The sequence below is a fragment of the Rhea americana genome, unplaced genomic scaffold (assembly GCF_003343005.1).
Source record: "Rhea americana isolate MKP2758 unplaced genomic scaffold, rheAme1 scaffold_17, whole genome shotgun sequence".
In the NCBI taxonomy this organism is placed as follows: domain Eukaryota; kingdom Metazoa; phylum Chordata; class Aves; order Rheiformes; family Rheidae; genus Rhea; species Rhea americana.
The window spans coordinates 4,254,166-4,275,471 of NW_028185816.1; the positions used below are offsets into that span (position 1 = coordinate 4,254,166).

The 21,306-nt window shown below is 38.5% G+C and overlaps 1 protein-coding gene across 2 annotated transcripts in view; it reads left to right on the forward strand.

The window, feature by feature from the left end:
• LGR4 (leucine rich repeat containing G protein-coupled receptor 4) overlaps nt 1-21,306 on the forward strand; it is a 44,401-nt gene that overhangs the window by 15,565 nt on the left and 7,530 nt on the right. Inside the window, exons 3-14 of one of the 2 annotated variants that reach the window (XM_085300886.1) lie at nt 1,344-1,415; nt 12,678-12,893; nt 13,419-13,490; nt 15,256-15,324; nt 15,917-15,988; nt 16,076-16,147; nt 16,835-16,903; nt 17,308-17,379; nt 17,976-18,041; nt 19,031-19,102; nt 20,238-20,309; nt 20,618-20,743. In XM_085300886.1, the coding sequence (XP_085157012.1) occupies nt 1,344-1,415; nt 12,678-12,893; nt 13,419-13,490; nt 15,256-15,324; nt 15,917-15,988; nt 16,076-16,147; nt 16,835-16,903; nt 17,308-17,379; nt 17,976-18,041; nt 19,031-19,102; nt 20,238-20,309; nt 20,618-20,743 (1,050 nt within the window). The remainder of the gene's footprint in view (nt 1-1,343; nt 1,416-12,677; nt 12,894-13,418; nt 13,491-15,255; nt 15,325-15,916; nt 15,989-16,075; nt 16,148-16,834; nt 16,904-17,307; nt 17,380-17,975; nt 18,042-19,030; nt 19,103-20,237; nt 20,310-20,617; nt 20,744-21,306) is intronic. The other variant, XM_085300887.1, reaches the window with a different exon arrangement.

Genomic DNA, 21,306 nt, shown 5'->3' on the forward strand with positions numbered 1-21,306 from the left:
AACTATAATTATTGCATTTAATTGGAACATTTACTTAACACTGAATTATATCTTGTAGCAGCAAAATCCTTMGAGGAGAGAAGGAGGGGGAAAAAAATAAAGCTTTTTGTTGTCTGCCTCCCCTTTCTTCCCCCCTTTATTCTATCAGATGTTCAGATATTATCAGGTAGTACTAGTGCTTACAGAGATTTGAGATAGTGTTTGACTTTTGAACTGCGTCTGGTAGAAATCCTCAGCATATATGCATAGTTTAGGTGAGATTGACTTGCTATTAGAAAATTTTCATTAAAAAAAAAAAGAAGTTAGACTTCTTTCCCACATCCTGTTTTTTGTTCTCAGATGAGAATATTTCCTTCAACTGTTTTTCCATGTCTAAGGATGAAAATAACTTTCTACTGTCTACTGAGATTTTTAAAACAAAGCAATCCTTTATTCAGAAATTGAAGCATTTATGTTAGCATAAGTATTTCCAAGTGCTAACTTGGTAATACATAATTAATTACACGTGTATTTAAATAAGCTGATGAAAAAGGACTATGAGATTGTAAAGGGAAACATAAACACGCAGGATAATCAGGGTGCAGATTAGGAAATGGACAACTACAGTACTACTTGGTGATGCCCTGTAAATTGAATGCATGGTGTCAAAGCCCCTGAAGCTGTCTCCAGTGGGATACTTGAGACTGGAAATGCTCAATATTCTAGCAATTGTTGGAAAAATTGGGATCTTGGGATATTATGGGATATTATATTATCTTGGGATATTATATTGACTAACTTGCCTAATTACGGTTACACCAATATGCACCAAAATCGAATAATAACTTGTGTGAGCTATCAATTATTTACACTCTGTTTATAAAAGTAYTCATCATGTAATATCGCACTCTCATAAGAAAAGTTCTAAAAACCACCCTATATAACTTAATGTAACTTGTGTATTAATGCAGCTTTAAGGAAAATTAGAGGTTTGTGTATTTTGTAGTATGTTTAGTATGATTTCATAAGAAAATAATAAAATATCATTCATTTTAACAAATTTGTTCTACTATTAAGTTGTTCTACCTTTTCAGTGAGTTACCAGGAGAATTTTAGCACATTACGTCAGAAGTTTATTCTCTGCAAATTAATGCAGTTAATGAGTTGTAAATAGTACAGAAATAGACCATTTTCCTGTTTCATAGTTGTATTTTTGAGTATCTTGTCATGTTAATTTCAAATGCTTTTGTTACACTAGAAATCTGTGAAATCATAACAGGACCTTGGGCCTCTTCTGTCAGCTAGATCTTTTATAAAGATCATTATCAAATTCTACTTTACTAACACAGTGGGGATTTTTGCAGAACCCTGCAGAACAATCAGCTGAAGACTGTACCTAATGAGGCCATCAGAAGATTAAGTGGTTTACAGTCCTTGTAAGTTTTCTTGTTGTGCCTTTGTTTTTGCATTGTTCTCCAAACCTACTTTTTAGTCACTTTGTTCACATTTGCTTCATGCTATAAAGCTTTGAAGTGTAATCATTTCTGTGTAATAATGTATCTGGATTTTTATATTGCAATTTCAACTGAAACAAAGTTTTCCAAGAAAAGTTCATAYGGAATTTCATTAATCTTGTTTGGTAGGGTTACGCAAATCCAAACTCTTTCTAAACCCAAACTCAGATAGGAAACTGCTGCGTGAATGTAGTGGTGGTGCTGTTAAACATTTCTCATCCTACTGCAAGTCCTAAGACGTTCAAGCAGTTTTAAAGTCTTGTGCAAAAATGAATCACACCCAAGTCCTTTGTATCTGGAGGAGGAAAAGGGGTTTCTGTTTCTGGGAAGGAGTATTGTTTGGAACTCACGTAGCACTGATTTCATGGTAAGATGTTGAAATCACATAGACAGTTATGAACACTTCAGCCATTATTTCTAGTTGCTCATAAGATATTTTATAGGTGGTTATACTATCTCATGGCTTCTTGTGTTTTATAAAGCATCTTAATTGGACCTTAATGCTTAGTTACAGTTCTGTAGGTGGTAGGTACTCATCACTGTGATGGAGGGGGTGGGATGGGGGAATGTTTGTATTTTTTTCCTCCTTTTTGCATGCCTTCAGAGAGAGGGGGAAGATTATCTATTCTATATATGCCAAAATTCAGGTTTCTGACCTAAAACACCATTTCTTCCACTGTCACAGTAGATTATGTAGTAGTTGTGCAACTTCTGCAAAGCTGCTTTCTGCATTCCCTAAACTTGGATCTTGGCCATTACATTCTCATAATTACTCCAGCGTTCCTGCCTTTTTTCATCTCAGGAAACCACAGTGCACTGCATGGGGTAGTACAAGATTGGTAGCAGATTGTCCTGCTGTGGGGCAGGAACAGGAGTCTGTCATGCCAGACTGTGTCCCACCCTAGTGCAGTCCCTGTACCTCCTTTGGTTCCACTACTTAACAGTGACCAGGTCCTGCCCAAAATGGGGAGTGAGAGAAGTACCCAGCTCAGAGCTGGAGAGAGCAGTGAGCACGGATGCCAAGATAGGGCATGGGCTTCCCCAGACTTTTTGATCCAAGAGTAGGGCACATGTATGTTTCCCTTTGCAATTAGGTTAATTTTTATGATGTCCGTTTCCCTATTGTTTTAATGTCTCTGAAGAGATTGTGGCCCTCGGACTAAGGTATATTTTGAATTATAATAAAAACACTTCAAATGACAGTATGTGAATAACTGTTTATGAATAGTAATAAAGGAAATCCTCCCTCCCTGCTTCCAGTGTTTTTTTGATGCCAAAGAGGAAATTATCTCAGTCAATACTTCTGTTGTCTGCAAATTGTCTGTTCGGTTTTCAGTGAATATACTTTTGTCTCTATCTATTTACCTATCTATTTACAATACTCCTTGTTTCCMATTTAAAGTTTAAAATGTTAATCTCCAGTGCCTGGTTTTGTGATATTTTTATGGTCAAAAGGGAAGGGACAAACAACTAAAGGAAAAGTAGTGAATGAAGAAATTTAAGTCAGTATCTCTCTCTCTTTTTTTAAATTCATACATTTAAATAAAGTCAGAGGAGAAAAAAAGAAAAAAAAAGTTAGGGACATTTCAAACCAGTAGACGTTTTAGATGTTGAAAAAAAATCACTGAATGATTATGTAATATTGTATAATATAAGTGTTATAACCATGTGACATAACATGATCATAATGTTAGTGACAATTTAAAGTGTGATAGGTTGTCCTCTGTGGTAGCKTTGTTGTTCATGGACAAACAATAAACTGTATCGATTTTCGGAAGATCAACAACGAGACAGGTTAATAAGGAGCAAACTTTTTTTTCTTTATCTGTGGAAAACTAGATTTGAGTTTTCAGAACTACTGTTAGAAATACACTAAACAAACCTCATCCGACGGTCCTTGAACGTCGATGTCAGAAGCTCAGAGAGAATCCCCTCCACTGCCGCTGATACGGATCCCGATTTTGGTTGCCTCTTGCTTCATTCCTGAGAGGATATCTGTCTGCAATGCAAAATCACCATAATTTGTTAAACTGGCAGCTATGTGAGAACAAATTGTTTCTGAGGTAAATGTAGTGAGAAATGTGAAGTATTTTCCTGTCTGATCTGTACTTGACCAGAGTACATTTCTGTCATTTTAATGAATTTCAGGAAAGGTTTCCATGTGTTACATCACTCAAATTAGTGTAATTTATGTACATCCTCTACTAATGTAGGGAACATCTTCTGCTAGAGGAATGTAGGACTGGTCCTGTGACTTTTGTGTGCGAGCATGGACATGTTAGTACCAGCATGCTGCTTTGTTAATAATAAATAAATTAAAATTAAAAAGAAAGAACTTTTCAAAATAGTTTGTCAAAAATGTATTTAGGCCCCTCAGCTGCTGTGACCTCTTTCTAAAACAACTCTTTCCAGAATATATGTTAGAAAGTTTGCTTCTGCCTTTTCAATATATAATCTCCATCTAGAACCTGCAAGTTTAATCATCATTTAACTGGCCATCTCTCGGCAGTTTCCCAGTTTGCCCTGAAGTAGGCTTTAGGGGGATTTTTTCGTAGTGAAGATGCAAATCATTTGTTCCTAAATCTTTATAGCATATTGATAACCATTCAGTTTGAAACTTGCATGAACTCTCTAGTTCTACATTAATGTACTCCAAATTCAAGATGTGTGGGAAGACAGTTGTCACATTGTATGCATTAATGATCCCTATAAAACTTACCTSGTCTGAGATAAAGATGATTACAGGAGCTTTATGTTTTCTAGTGTTTATAGGATAGCTGGAGAGTAGCCAGCGTGGCTCACAACGCCAAATGACAGCTCCCTATTTTCTGTTTATATTGGATATTTTCCCATCTCTGTCCTCCTAACGAGAGTTAGAATATAGGCATTATTTATGAAGTTTACCTAAACGAAGGGTTATATGAGTGGAGACTCGCTTTTCAGCAGCTCAGAATAATTTATCCGGCAGGACGTGTTTTCAGGTTGCAAGGTGCAGTGATATCCCTGAAGAGAAACTTGGACTGCAATAGCAGGGCAAAAGGCACCGGTTACTCAGCTTGTGCTTGTGGCTTTTGGTAGCAGTAACTTGACAAAAAAAGGAGCTTCACAAATGCAAACAGTGCTATTGGTGTCTTTCAGTTAGCGCAAAGCATCAACAGTGTGTGTGTGTGTGTGTGTGTGTTAGCACAAGCTAGTGAGGTGGCACACTTCACATTTTAGGTCTGGAAAGGATATTGATGAGGCTTACTGGCAGTCCGAGGGCGATACAGAGGTGGGAGCTGTATGCCACTCCACCATTCATGCCAACGGGAAACAATTTCAGAGGATCATTTGTTTAACGCCTTAACATAAAAAACACAGTTGACTGTGGTGCAAACTTTTTTGTAATACTTGCTTATTCTGTGGTTTAACACATAACATAGGGATTTGTAAAATGGTTCTGTAAACTGCAACAACTTCTAAGACTGTCCTCATTCACCTCCAAAATCCARTTAAATACAAATTTTGAATCGTAGCACAGAAAATTCTGGTACAGTTTTCAGTGTACGACATCCTGAAACTGTTATATACATATATTCCATAAGAATATATATGAGAAATACTATTCAGAAGTAAGAGAATTATATTCCATTTGAACTGAAAAACCTAATTGCTGCTAACTTTAGTGGGCATACGCTGTCAAATCCACGAGTCACATTTGGAAGTTTGTCAATGGCTGTTACGATATGTTTTGTTACAATTTCAGTTTAGGAATTACGTTATTGTCCCCGCGTGCGTGCGCACACGGTACTGTGGTCGGTAGGAGTAGTCCAAAGTGCGGCAGCCGCGAGATTGCRCCGGATTCCCCAGATGTGGTACCGTGAACACGCCGGGGGGTCCCCGGCGGTGCGAGCCCCTGCGCGGCCCCCGCCTGCGACGTCCCTCTGGTTCCCAAGAGGGAACAGGCTTGGCCCAGGCAGGAAGAAGCTGGGGTCTTGAGGCYGGGGTCCTGGTGCAGGACTGCGAGAAGCAAGAACAGGATCTTCCTTTGCAGGGTGCAGGTGTATAATAAAAGGGTGGGAAACAGGATGGGAATGCGTAGTCTGTGCATAATCTGATCAGAGTATTTCTACCAGTCCGGACACTTTTCAAGTGTGCTGTGGCACCTGTAGGCTTCTGTTTTCAGCATTCAATTTCTTTTTGTTRTTRTTATTTTTTTATTAGAAAGGATTCCTTATRCAGTTAACATCTATATTCATGTCAAAAAATCACGTCTAGAAACATTCCTCTAGTGATGTAATTAAAGTACACAGCTTGACATTGTAGTTCACGTTGATGGCAATGGTCTTTCTAACTTAAAACTTAAGCATGTTGGAGGTGTCAGAAGAGAAGGTGCCTGAATGTGGAGAGGACAATACAGATGTTGTTTTGTACCTGGTAATCCAAAAACATTGTTCTGCTTGCTTATTTCTTTTAAAAAATGTTTTATAGCTTCTGTTGGTAATTTTGTTTAGTGATTCTGGATTATAGTATTTTGAAGGATGTGTATCTGTTTAGGAGATTACAGAAGATGTTGATTAACAGCAATAATCAGATTAAGTTTACAAGCATTGATACCATCTCAGACGTAGTACACTCCTTTAACAGCTGTAGGTGCTTTTTTAAAAAAAAAAAAAAACCAAAAAGCTCCTACCTTTAACAGGTCATCTTTTTCTGAAGTTTTTTTTTTTATTCTGTGTTGTTTTACTTCCCTTTTACTAAGGATTAGAGAAAGTCAACCCTCAGGTGAGGTATAGAATTAAWCTATCAGCACCAGAATGGGAAAGGTTTCTCATTCACACACATTTTGTTTTAAACCTACAAAACCAATACAAAATTAAGGATGCTGAATATGCTTCTCCCTTGCATTTTTTTTTAATGATGAATTTTGAGCACTGTCCTCAGTATGCTTGATTATGATGAAAAAGCTTTAAAAATACAGTGGTTTAAATGCTCTGCTTCGTGAACTTTGCATACTTGCTGAATGACAAGAATCTTATTTTTCTATGCCATGTACACCTCTAGAAGCTCTTCTGGTTTTCTTGAAAGTGATGGCCTTTTCTTGTGAGCTTCAGGAATTTTTGCAGATTGTGTACCTTATTTTTCACTTGCTGAAGGATTTTAAATAAAAATCAGTAAGTGCTTTGGAAACAGAACGCACTGGGGACTTAACTGGGATGGTGGAAGTAGTTCTGCCCATCAGTTCTCACAGCATGCAGGTGAAGATGAACTCCTAGGGTAACTGAATCCCCTATGGGTGATTTACAGCAATTCTATTTTTATGATCTCTGGCTAGTACCATCTTAAACATTTCAACGTAAGAAATTTGCGTCTGCAGATCAGTACTGGGTGTTGAGTTAGCTTGTTGGATACATTGTTAGCTTCTGAGAGCTGCTGTAAATTTGGCTTTGATAAAGCAGATCTTTGTATTGATATCTGTGATTCATAAGGAACAGAGAGCAACTGCTTAATGCAGTGAGCAAATGCACCGAGTGTTTTAGAGTACCTGTAACACGGACGTGTTAACATGGTGGGTTTAGTGTCTTACGTTGTAGCAGAATTTCCTATGTATCAGGCTTATCAGTACTCAACTTCAAAATCTAAAAATCTACTCCAGTGTTATTTGACTAATTTCTTTGTGGTTTTTGAAGGAGCACTTAAAAGACCAAAGCTCTTTAACAACCGCCGTTGACGAGAAGTGGTTTAACAGAAGAGTCAGGCATGAATTCATTAACATCGGCATTAAGCTCTTTCATTCAGTACAAGGTTGTTGAATTCCTCAGTCTCTGAAATCTGAAAAGTAGGATGAAAAGTAGATCGCCAGTGCGAGGTAGCTAGGCGAACAGGGGGTCTCTGGCGGGAGCTGAAGACGGACTCCCTGTGTCGGCCGGGTCTTCCCGAGCGCCCGCTGTCAGCCCCAAGTCCGGAAGGGCTGAGGCCGCCTTGTGCCGAGATGAGATGACATCCGTGGACGCGTCTGCGGTCCGGGCCGCCTGGGGCACCGCGCCGAGGGAACCGTGGCAGGACGGTCTGCAGCGGCAGCTGGCTCGCCGCTGGTGCGAGCGGAGGCCGAGCCCACTAATTCCTGGGGGAGCTGCAGAGTTGGAGAGAAACGTCGGCTCTTCCCCCGCGATGGTGCTTTCTGCCCGCTTCTGCACCTGGCCTTCCTGCCTCTTTCCAGTCCTGCTGGAAGCCCGTGAACCTGCAGCCTGCGGGTTTTGCAGCAGAGTTGCAGGTCGAACCGAACTGCAGGATTTGGTGCCRTTCTGCTTTGCCTTCCGCGTGCTCTGCGCGTGAAGATGCTCTTTGCGCCGTTTCCCGGGCGTGCTTCGGAGGACGGAGAAAGCTCGYCGTAGGGCAGCGGCGCAGGAGGTGTCAGGCGAGGGGAGGCGGTGCGCGGGCGCCGTGCCGTCGCGGGCAGGGCGGCACCGCGAGGGGCCGCGGCTGCGGGACGCCTGCTCTCGTCGGGGCCTCGGAGCAGCCCGAGCCGGCGGCAGAAGGTGGGCTCCTCCAGCAGCACCCTGGCCTTTGCATCCAACCCGTGAAGTAGACCTTGCGTCCAGTAGAGCTGCTGCTGAGCTTATTTCGCTGGCAGAGCCAGGTGCTTTTGCACGAGTTAAGTATTGATCAGACGGTTTCTGTTCCGATTTGGCGTGCCGCGGGAAAGGCCCGCGGGGCAGCGTGCGACTGCTGCGTGGCTGCGTTACGGGGAAGCCTAGGGCTCGGCTCCCGTGGAGGAAAACTCCCTSTGGGGAAACGCTGAGAAGGTCTGGGCGGGTTTCTTTAGCTGCTAGTGCTCCAAAAATAGAGGATTTTTTTCTGACKTTTTTTTAATTAATTCTATTTTTTTCATCATAATGTGGTCAAAAGGTTGGATCCCATGTCATTTCACCCCCCAGGTATTTGCCGTAGAATTGGTATGTTCTCCGTGTGCTGGCATGTTACTGGTTGGCCTGCTTTGAGATTTGTGGTGAAAACTTTTTTGAAGATTTAGAATATGCTTGATTCAGAATGGTCACTCTGTGCTTTTACAAAATATRTGTTTATGTACATAGATACATACTAGAATTTTGAACTTTTCATTTAAATAGATGTGTGAGTTCATATTTGTTTTATAGTTTCCTGAAGCTAAGTTATTATTTGTAGGTGAAATTTAAATAGCTATGTTCTTCACTTACTTTAACAAGATACAGATTTTTACTGTCCACTTACTCGTTTTATTGTGCAGTTTGAGTTGGAGTTTGTGTGAGAAAAGAACCTGACAGGCAATAAAAGTAAAGATGACAGCTCAGCAAGTAAAGTCTGAATTTATAGACAAAAATTTAAAGGTTGCTCACAAGCCAGTGCCTATCGGGAAGCTGGCGCTGGAGTAGCTTCTGAAAGATTAAGGAATTTAAAAATATGCTGCAAGCTATAGTTTAACACGCATAGTCTTACCTTTAACACTTTAATGGAAAAGGACAGTCATTGTAAAAGTTAAGTCCAAACGATGAAGAATATTGCTCATACATTGCTAGGTATTAGCATTAGTAAATACTTGCTTACTCTGCCTTGAAAAGGTGTGGTCCTTGCTCACAATATTTTGTGGAATTTGTCAGATATTTTAGTTCTGCTTTTCAGTTGTTTCACAAAGTACACCAGTATGTGCATTTCATGTTACATAAAAGCATTACAGCTGTATTTTACATGATGAACACAATGTAGATAAGTTTTAATTGTCTGAAAGAAAAAAAAGACTGCAGCATATCAGGCTTATGCTTAGAGGCGTGAAGGGCTACAAAATTTGTGGAGGAAAGAAAGACGGAAATGGCAGAATTATTTTAAAAAAATAAATCTGGAGGTTCAATAATAATAGAAATCCAACGCTATTGCTCGATTTTTGGATAGCACAATAATATCCAGTTTGGTTCTTTTGATGCTGTTTGTTTCTATTATATTTGTAAATCACAGATTTTCCCTCTAAAACTGAAAACTGAACTCACTGAAAACTCTGGATACAATCATGTTTTCAAATATTTTATTGATATGTCCTTCGTCATCTGGGAAAGCTGGGACTAGCACAGTGATCTTCAGATTTAAGGATTAGAAGGTCACTGTAAATGGAGAGTTACAGGGAGACACAGATAATCTCAGTGTGATATCCTGCCTTTCTGCTTAACACTGGCCTTGTGCGTTTGCGTTAATAATTCCTTTCAACTCTATTCAGATGTTGAACTTGTTAAGATGATGCTAGATGTTTGCTAAGAAGTCATGGAGAATGAGAAAAATGCCCTTTTTCATCTTCCAAACCTTCCTGTTCAGTGAAAATGGTGGATGTTTTCCTCCTTTCCCCCATAGCTGTGGGCATGAGAAGATGAAAATTGCAGATTCTCCACATACAGCTGTGGAGAGTCATCGTTTTTTAGATCACTGGTGCAGCACAACTTGGATGCTCAGTCCCATGCGATCGGCTCAGAGTTAACAGCAGAGCCTGTTGGGAACCGGAGCTGCAGAGCTTGGCAGAGGCTCGGAGCAGTGTCTGAGCCYGCTGTGTGCAATACGTACCTCTGGGCAGAGCGCGGGACGGAGGAAGCCTCTGCCGCCTGCTCCCTGAATCTGAAGAAAGGCAGGTTCTAACATCCTTTTTTTTTTTTTTTTTCCCTGAAGTAGAGCTAGAGGCTTTTTTTCCTTTCCTGTTTTTTTAATCAACAGGCATTTAATTCCTCTGAAATGTTACAGTCTTAATGCAGTCTAAAAGCATTCAAACCGAATAGCGTACACATCTACCAAACCRTGGGGCAAATCAAGGGGATGCCAGTATATCAACTATAGGAATTAGCTCTTTGATGTATAGCTTTGGAGTTAATGGCATCTTAGAAGAGAGCTTTTAACTGCACACAGCTTTAAAGTATCCACTTATATTTGTGTATTTATTGCTTAATATGATGCATTTCTTGACTTTTTATTATGTGGAAATTCCACTTCTGATTTTTAAAAATCTGACAAATCATGTACATCACAGCACGAAAAAATTCCTTCTCTGAAGTAGATCAAGTCAGTTGCTGCTTCTGGGATGTCCTGAGAAAAATTCTCAAGGCACTATGATGAAGCTTGGCTTCTTGCCTTGAATTCAGCAAGTCCTTTAAATTTCAGAGGAAGAATAATTAGGCTAACGCAGACCGTTTTGTTAAATCCAACATTTTAGCATCATGCATCTAAATTAATTCTTAAGAGTTAATAAAATGGATCTCCCAGGTAYGCAAAGTGCTTTGAGCTAGGCTGAAAAGAGACATCTGCAGCTGAGTAGCTGCAGCAACTTAAAGAAACATCTCCCTTTCYGTTCAGCGCTTTCCGACTCTCCCATGCACTCAGTGAGATGGATTGACTGCTCTTCCTCGGCTCCGGTGCAGAGCAAGGCCAGCTAAAGAGCTGGAAGTCCAGCAGAATTCATTGATGTTTGTGCTGTCTTGACTTTGCACGGGAACAAATGAGTTGCCAGGTCTTTTCGGTGAGCCTGGAGAGGGACAGAGTGAATGACAGGAGGCAWCAGTTTCTTAAACTACTCTAGCCASATTTTCAAGAGYATGTCTGGTCRTGGCTTTAGAAACACAACAAATGCTTAATACAACACAAAGCTTGCAGAGCTGATTTGTATTGTAATAAGCATCAGTATTRAGATAGTATTTAAATGCAATGTATATGAGTTTTGTCTCCCCAGACCATGGCACACACGACATGACTCGTATACTGACCATTTCAAAATGGTATGCAAGGTGCTTCATCCCACACTTGAAGTCGTCAGCTTTCAGCTGCTCGTCGACCTAGAGCAGGCAGCCTCTAGGTTGAATCATAGTCAGATGTTGCCTGTTGTTCATAGCCCTGCAGAATCCCAATCAGTTATAGTTCATTTTTTCATCTCATGAGCTGCCACTGCTGCCCCCTTCCATTTCACCCCTTTGTGAAGAGTAGCTCTATACTGATACTTCTTCCTGAGTGGCTGTGATTGCCAGGGGTGATACCAAAATAGCTATGTTGCCAGTGTATGCAGATGGAAAAACAAATTGGTTCAGAGCATGTTGTGTGTGGGGGGGGGTGGGGAAGAACATGTAATTTTGCATAACATTTTCTATTGTCACTGCCAAACTCGAGGCATCAGACGAGGAGTGCAGTATTGTGCTTGTCAGCCCTGATGGGAAACTATTGCTGGTTAGATTCTCCAGGTAACACCTGCACCTCCTGTAGCGAGGGCTTCACATCTGGAGTCTGGAGCTGGGGATGTTCAYATAACCTCCTAGCTTTCCAGGTGTGGAATGGGGTCTTTTTTAGTGCTTTGAAACCTGAAGAAACTGTGAAACCCAATAGCATAGGTGAGCTGGTAATCATAGCAGAACTAATTGTCACAAGTAGTTTGCTTTTTGAATGATAGCTAAGTCCTTTTCCACATGTGTTACTGCTACTGGTATTTGTGATCACAGTTAATWTAAGGGAAAAAGCGATGGCAAATCTGGTAAAGTGCAATACTCAACAATAATATTGTTCTATTTTGCATTTTTTGTGGAATATGTTAGAAAGGATCAGGTGCCAGAATGAAGGAAATCTCTCTGGTTAGTTAATGATGTATTTCATTTGGCAGTGGAATTCATTAACTTTTTAAAAATAATCTTATTCTCTAAAGCAGTGATTTAAGATGTATTGCAGTAACACAAAACAATACATATAAGTGTCTAATGCTATTGAAAATGTAGCTATAGGGATTATAGGTTGAAATGAGTAAATGCCTCTAATATTTGATGCAGCATAAAGTTAGCATTTTTAAATCTTGTTCCAGTAATGTGTTTACAGGAGCTGGAGCTTTTTTTTTTTTTTTTTTTTTTTTTTTTTGGTGGGGGGTCTAAGTGTTACCAATTTGCTTTAGAAAGCTGATTGTAAGTATATAATTGTTAAAATGTTTTATTAAAAATGTCTAAGGACAAATTTTTATGAAGTTTTCTGTTACAGGCTCTTCATTGACAAAAGAACATTTATGTTCAACTTCAGTTGAACTGACTTTTCAGTACTAAACTTTATTTCATTAAAGTATATTTAAATTTAAAACAATGTTCKGAAGTGATAATTTTTAATCTTTTTTTTTTCCACTTAGCTGTAGTTTGTGGATTTACTGTGTCAGTTCTTTTTGTTGTAATGTAGGCGTTTAGATGCTAACCACATCACTGCTGTGCCAGAAGATAGTTTTGAGGGTCTAGTCCAGTTACGTCACCTTTGGTTGGACGACAACAGTTTGACGGAAGTTCCCATCCATCCACTCAGCAATCTCCCCTCTCTGCAGGCGTTAACGCTGGCTCTGAACAAAATAACACACATTCCTGACTATGCATTTACCAACCTTTCAAGTCTTGTTGTTCTGTGAGTATTATGAATTTCTGTTCTTTAGTTCAGTTTGATCCTTCCTAGTTACACCTTTGATTTGTATAGAATGTCACTAATGTTTTAGCTCAGTTATGTGGTAGATTATACCCCCAAACACAAGAAAATGTCATTATCATATGTACTGGATAATCTGCTAAAGAATTGCTAAAGTTCTTTTGCTAAATTGAAAGTCAARTGTGCTATGGATGGTGAGGTTATTGTATATTTTTCTATGACATTTCATTCTAGTAATGAATATTTTAAACTCACTGCTGTCACAGAAAGATCAAAGGTATTWAAAAAAGGAAATGTATGCTACAAGCCTGTTTCTATTGGGTATACTTAAACTTTTCTCTAAAGTATCTCCAAGGATGAACACTAACAATTATATTGATAACCGTGTGTAATGGTTTTCCTGAAACATTTCACTGTCTCATTTTCATAGAAATACCTGCTAATTTGTTCGCTTATATGAAATCATTTACTTGTCATCATACTTACTTTGGTTGTTCTTATTTTTAGGCATCTTCATAACAATAAAATAAAAACTATAGGAAAACACTGTTTTGATGGATTAGACAACCTTGAAACCTTGTAAGTATACTTCTAAGGGTAGTTTTATTCAGTGTTATTTCTCTCATTCCCAGCTTAAAGTTACTTTACTGTTGCATAGCAGATGTTGAAAATAAGGCATGTGTGCACAGCACAATAAATACCAAGAACGTTTAGGACTAGCTCAGATTTCAGAAGTGAAGGCTGTATCAGAGCAGTGCTCCACCAAAACTAACTAAGTAACTATGTTGAGAAGCAGGTAAATATTAGCCTGGGTGAAACGTCATGTTGGATGATGTTGCTCTAATGTTCCTAATCCTGACCTCACTGGTGTGTCTTTGCATAGCACTCCCCTGAGTCAGGTGGGTACAGCAGTATTGTTTAAGTGGCCTTGTGTGTGATAAGGAACAAATATTTGTTTCTCAGATTTACTGTAGGATTAAACACACTTAAAATATGTTGCAAAAACTGTTGTGTGACAGTAAGAGGTTTCTCAGAGTGCTCCYGTGGGTGCTCTCCCGTGTTCCTTTCTTGCTGGATAGGCACTGTTGCCTGCCAAGGAAACAGCATTGCTGGTGYCCCAGCAGCTCTCAAACCAGTCTTTTGCAGATTAGTGGAAAACAACAACCCAGTGCCTAGGTTCAAGCCTCTGCTACAGGAAATTYGCTTGAGTTTACTTCAAACAGTGACGTGCGTTAAGGTGATAGACAGTTTTATCTGAAACTGTGAATCCTTCTGACAAAAATGGGGAGGAGGAGGTGAAGGGGGAGCATAGCCTTCCCCTCACCCCATGTATGTTGTCCTGGTCGACAAATAATGCTTCCTCTTGATTGCTTTTGAGTAGTGACCAGATGCTAGCTCAGCAGGACTCAACCTCCAGGGTGCCACCTTGGAGYGGAATGCCTTTTAGCTGCTCGGGCTAAGCTTCACTGTTTTTTTTTTTTCAACTCGCTTAATGCATAGCTAATAAACATTCAACAATGCATTTTATATTTAACACAGTGCTAAATAAATAAATAAAATGAAGGAAGGGAAGGGCACACTGGAGCTGGTGACAACTGGCTTTTCTATCAGGAGTTTGGAGGAGTCCAGGAATGCTACTTACTCCAACTATCTTGTCATTCGTTTGTTAAGATAAGTAATAATTAGATACTATGTAAATGTAGGCAGCTGATGTCGGACTCTTTAAAATGCTTTTGTTTTTCACAAGGAATCTTTTTGCAGAAAATGTCTGTAGTAGATTCAGACACTACTGCTAGAACAGTGACAGATTAACTGTGGTTTCAACAAGCCCACGTTACTAATACCTGCTAATTTAGTGTAACATGGTTTACTTCTGCTTTGGTTTACAATTATTTTTACTACAAGGTTTGCTATAGCCCCATGGCTTATTTAACGTTTATTTTATGAAACCTGAAAGAAAAACTTTCTGAATAAGCTGTAAAAAAGTAATTATTTGTTTCTACACCTTTTGCTATGCTGAAATATTAGTTCATTTTGGTGTAAATTATTTTGAAGAAAAAATTGTGAGGTGCTGAAAAATCCTTAACTTTTCTGTAAGGAAATGTCGCTCATCTTAATATAAATAATACTCAGGCTAATGTTAAATTTCTTATTATCTGCAGATTATTAAGCATGTCAAACATCAGAGGTCTAAATCTAAGTCAAATACCAAGTTATTGTGCATTCTAATTAGAGATGTTCTAGAACCTTTTTCTTGTCATTGAATTGCCATAATTAATGGCATGATTTTGACCACTCACGGCCAATATTAAGTGTTTTCCAAATTTGCTGCTGTTTCTTCTAGGGATTTAAATTATAACAACTTGGTAGAGTTCCCTGAAGCCATAAAAGCACTTCCAAGTTTAAAGGAGTTGTGAGTACTATTTATTTTCTCTTTCTACCCACTTTCTCTCTCCTTTCTGTAAGTAAAGAAAACAAAGAAATTCTGGGATTTAAGAATGTTTGTCTCATGCAGTAACCTAGATCATACTAAGTTATGCTAAGTGATGCATTGAAGGAGAACATAATAATCTATTAGAGAGAGAACCTATTGGAAATGATTTTGGAGTTATGTAACTAATTATTCTGGAGAACCATTAGCATGATCTTAATCATAAGCTGCTTTTGGCCTCCGGTAGCAGGGTTATTTATTCACTGATCATGCATATTCTCCCTRTCYCTTTCTTAACAGAGGAAGACGAAGGAAGTAAGTATAAGATGTGTTTTTGTACTGAATAGCTGCTTTCTAATGAAATATTTTCATTTTAGTTAATGTGCAGTAGACAAAAATCAAGCCTTCAGAGTTGATCCTACCATTKTACATACTCCTGTTTTTCAATCCTATTTTTCCCAAGAGTGGAAAGTGAAKGTGTATAGTAGATACACACAAAGAAAATGACTGTTGGTTGAATCTAATAATAATATATATTTTTTTTAATATTAGTTTTCTGTGCTAATATCTTTAGGGGATTTCACAGTAACTACATTTCCATAATTCCTGATGGTGCTTTTGCAGGAAACCCCCTTCTAAGAACTATGTAAGTCATTTTCAATCATCTATTTTTAGTCTCCCTAGCAGATAGTGATTATAAAAACAGTGATTGAAACGTATTTTCTTTTCCTAGACATTTGTATGACAATCCTTTGTCTTTTGTGGGGAACTCAGCATTTCAAAATCTGTCAGATCTCCATTCTCTGTAAGTACCACCTCAACTATCTAGTACAGTAAATGGGTATGAAATGTTATTGCTAAGTTGCTAAGAACTCAAAATAACTGAATTCTGACGGCCTCTGCCTCTTACCTTATGATTTTTTTTTGCGATTAGTTTTAACATGCATTGTTATTGTTGGAGATACCCAGTTTCTTAAGAAGCTCTAATAAAATGCTCTTATTTTTTTTTTTTTTTTAATCTTTGCATAAGACACACAACCTCAGGCCAAATGCTCAGATTCTTACTTAAACTCTGATGTGTCCTATGTGGTTTTTGAACAGAGATATAGATTGTGAGAATGCTTTGCAGGTTAGTGCATGCATGCTTGCAGAGGGTGTCAGTTCTGGGGGTAACAAATAAGTAAAATGGTGTGAGATTTTTGAAGCTCAAAAAAGAAATTAGCAGAAAGTGTATGCCCTGTTCAGAATACGTGAATTGGTATGACTCTTCCCAACCTGATGAATTCCAGTTGTTTGCCAATAGAGGAGTAATTTATTAAGAAAATTACTAGTGTAAGAAGCACTAGAAGATTATCCTTTTGTGTAAAATTTAAGCAAAAGTAATAGGAATGTTAGAATGTTTCCATACTGAAAATATCTACTTAATACCAGTATCTCACAGTTCAATTGCAGAAGAGAGTTTACAGCTAATTTTCATGGGGTTTTTGTTTAGGGTCATTCGGGGTGCCAGCATGGTGCAGTGGTTTCCTAATTTGACAGGAACGATTAATCTGGAGAGCTTGTAAGTATCCTCTACAGAAATAATTCCGATAATTTCTTGGTTTTGCCTCTTGTGAAGTAATTGAAATGTGATTTGGTAGATCTATCTGGAAAGCAGTTGGGCATATGCTGTCTTGCTGTCAAGAAATTTCAAGTAATTATATAGCTTTGCTTACCATGATACCTAGTTGCCTCTGGCTGTCTTTTAAGAGATTAAGCTGACAACAGTGAAAAATATCAGTGATATTAACTCCCCTTCAAAACTGGAAAACAAAGAAGTTGGCATCTTCCAAAAAAAGAATTTTGATGGGTGAATCTAGCACCGTAATAGCTGAGGCACCATCTTTCTACTCTTACATAGGCTTGTTACGTGATCAAGAACACAAACATTTATACATCCTTTTTCCTTCCCCCCCCGCCCCTTAGAACTCTAACAGGCACCAAGATCAGCAGTATTCCCATCAATTTATGCCAAGAGCAAAAGATGCTACGAACTTTGTAAGTGTATACATTGTGCTATTTTCATTTCCACCAAAATGCTTTTGAAGAAATTAAAAGCTAATTTCAAGTATTGCTCAGAATTGCTCATCCTAGTGGTTCCATCAGAGTTGGAAATCTACCTTGATTTCTTATTCTTCTTATTGAATATTTCAGAAAAGTCAGTAAAGATTTGTTCATCTAATTGAGAGAAAAAAAGAGAAAAAGAAATGTAGTTTTTAACAAGGTTAAATGAATAGAGGGAATATTAGGCGTTGAATCAATGTTTTGAAGTGTTATATATCACCTTATTTATCCTGTTTGCTGACTGCTACAAGTTCAACATTGCAGTCATAATATCTTTCTGCATTTTTGGTCGTATACAATGTGTATGTTCAAAGTGCATAATAGGGCTAGTTGGGAGAGCTGTGCAGAGATCAGACTTGTGATTCCCTTCATGGGTGTCCTTAAACTACCCTTAGTTTTTCTGCCAAACCTTGTTAGCAAGAAGACTTCTCTGTCATTCTGTCTGTTTAATGGTTGCAGTGATGCGGTGTTTCAAGTAGAACAGAACACAAACAGAACTAAGTATTTTTCTCCCATTTTGTGATTTGAAGGGACTTGTCTTACAACAATATAAAAGAACTCTCCAGTTTTAAGGGCTGTCATTCCTTGGAAGAAATGTAAGTAGAAATATACATTGGTTATCTTTATTAACTCCTTAGTACAATGTCTGATCTCCGGAGACTTACGATTTGCTTAATGTTTGATCATAAGTACATTTTTAAGATTAAGGCCAGAAAGAAAGAATATGACATCTCATGTGAGAGAGATGCTGGCCAGAGAATTCAACCAATTGCATTTTTTCTGAAGTAACTAAGTTCATGTCTCACCAAAAAAAAAAAAAAAGAGAGAGAGAGAGAGACATTAATCATGCATTTTGTAGTGGTATTGTTATATGCATAAATGGAATGAGCATTTTTCTATGATATTCTTCCTGCCTTTTATTTCTTTTCCACTCTTCATTAATTACCTCCATCCATCAGCATATGCTTGTATAATTTTTTTTCCTCTAGTCCCTACAAGACRTATTCTTTCCTCAAAACCCATTTTTCTTCCTCCCTATATTTCATTACTTTAAAGCTTTTTTTCTTAGTTTCCAAACTCTGTGCAATTTTCTCCCTGCGTATGTTCCTACTGTGGCTTCCACTCTAAAGCTTCTTTCCCTAAATAAGAGTGCAGATAATAAGCTCCTCACAGGCTTTTCCTGTTATACGCTGTTGTCTTCAAGCTTATTATTCACACTATTCACTATAAAGTGTCCTATCAAATGTCCCTCAGAAGTTGTGGTGTGTGGAGGGAGCCTGTTACTGTCTGCCTGCCTGCCTTTGTGTTTTAGAGCATGTTACTGTGGTATCACTGTGTACACAGAAAGGCACATAAGCAGCAAATGAAATGAAAGTAAAATTTGCCCACTAGCTCTTGAAATGTCTCTCAATATTTTSCTTTCATAAATTCATATTTCAAGAAATAAAAGTGCATCCAAGGTTAGAATCTAGCCTAAAATTCCTTATAGAATTAAGATGCATTTGATTTAAATCCAAGCTATCTCTTGGTTTGAAGTAAGCACAGTTTGCAAATAAAGTTTTGTTTCTATTTCTTCACTTTGCAGTTCCTTACAACATAATCAAATCTATGAAATCACAGATGATACTTTTCAGGGACTGTCTTCCCTTCGTATCCTGTAAGTGCAAGTTGTTACATACTGAATAAAACAAGCTACTGTTTCTGATGCACATGTAAGCAGATGTCAGGGTTTGGTGTTCTGAATCCGGTATATGTCGAAAGGCCAAATATGCTGGAACCTATGGTAAAGCAAACAATATGTAAGAACGTATTGATGCCAGTAGCAGCCAGTTTCAGTCCTCCCTCCCTTTTATTCTCTGTGTTGTGTTTATAGACTTTCACATATATTTGTATGATGTATAGGAACAAAATACATACCTTTAAGTAAGGACAGGTAAAAGTATTTACTTTTACTGAAAGCTGTTTAAATTTGTAAGTAAAATAAATATTCTTTCAGGTACATAAAATTGCTCAATTGCTGGAGAGTTTTAGTATGGAATTTCATTTTTAAGAGATTTTTCTCAATAGTCCACTATTTTGTATTATATATATTCTTATTGGAGGCATACTATCTGTTTTCCTTGATAGGAGCAGAATAATAATACAAAATTATCCCTTTCCCTAATATTTCCATCTATATGCAGATTATATATAAACAATGAAATTATCTGTGAACATTATGACTCCAACTGTGGTGATAATAGAAAAGCACATACAAGATAGTAAAAAGATAAAAGGAGTATTAAAAAAAAAAATGTAAATTGACAGGTGCTTGTAAATGAACGCCTTAAAGTCATGGTAGTCCAGCAGGAGCTGCATCAGGATTTTGAAATCCAACAAAGCAGATGCCCTTCTCTTTCTTCATGCTGTTTCACCATCCCTTCCAGTATAGCTGTCCACAGGGGCAATTGTCACCAAACTTAGCTTCCTGCCCGTCAGCCTGGGAGCTGGCTCTGCCTTAGGAGTGCAGGCTGAGCTGCTAGCGCTGAGGGGAGGGAGGGAAAGCAAGCACTAATCGAGGATAGATGCTGTCTTGGGGATGAGATGAAGCTGGATATGGCTGCCTGACCAAGAAGAGATTGGATTACTACTGTGCCTGTCTGGCTGGGGGGAGAGGGGAAACAGAAGACCTGTATGACTTCTCCTGTCAAAAGCATAATATATTTGTCAGCTGAGCTTTTTTTTTTAGTACAGTGGCTTTTTCAAAGTTTTGATAAAAACACTAAAATAATCTTCTTTGGCATTCGTTGCAGTGACCTCAGYAGAAATCGAATCCACCAGATTCACAAGGAAGCTTTCACCACGACTGGAGCTATTGTTAACCTGTAAGTAGGCTATTCTGTGTAGTGACCTCCTCTTCCCATCATTGAATTGCTGAAATACTGAAATGTTTTAGCTTAAAAATGGTATGAATTTGTCTTTGATTTCATCTCCGTGGATTGCAAAACCTCTTGCTAGTTGAATGCATACAGAGCACAGTAGAAAGATGCTTCTTTAATGTGCCTGCTGCACAGATGGTCGTTTTCCAGACCACTTTCCAGACCTTGCTCTGATATTTCTTACTCTTACAAAGCATGCTATAGGATCATGAAGCTTACTTTGTTGTAACATTATGTTAATATTCCCATTTCAGAGACCTAAGTTTCAATGAACTCGCTTCAGTTCCAACTGAAGGGTTGAGTGGACTGAACCAGCTTAAACTTGCAGGCAATTCAGAGCTGAAAGAAGCTTTGGCAGCAAAGAACTTTGCAAAGCTCCGGTAYGTTGGTTAATAATGCTGCAGAGTGCCTCGCTTATTTTGATGATGATAAACAATGTGCCAGTAAATGAAGCCTGTTTTAGATAGTACTCCTGACAGATAAGGCCCTTTGAGTCCCACAGTGCCTTAATGTTGGCATATATCAAGGGGCATCCTGACTGTTCTGATGTAGAAGCCATTTGCAGGCATTTTTCTTGGACTCTTTTACATTATTGCTCCCCTGCTTTTTAGACAGATGCCATCTGACTTTGGAGTAGCAGTTTGGATGGTTTCCATTTGTTGTTTTGAACTGAGCACATCTGTATTTCAGAAAGTGGGAAATGGAAATAGATTCACAGGTCTGATTCCATAATCATCATGCTTTATACAAATGCTGTTTATTTTTAGGGGCAAATTATTAGAGTAACAGGAGTCATTCAGACTGAAACCTGTTACTGATTTCAGGTGGTGAATCAGACAATGATGAACAGTTTTTCTTTTTGAAAGATCTTTAATATTAGTCTTCCGATCCCTAAGAAGCAATCAAAAATTGTTGCCCGTACTGTCAGTTGGGAAAATGGCGA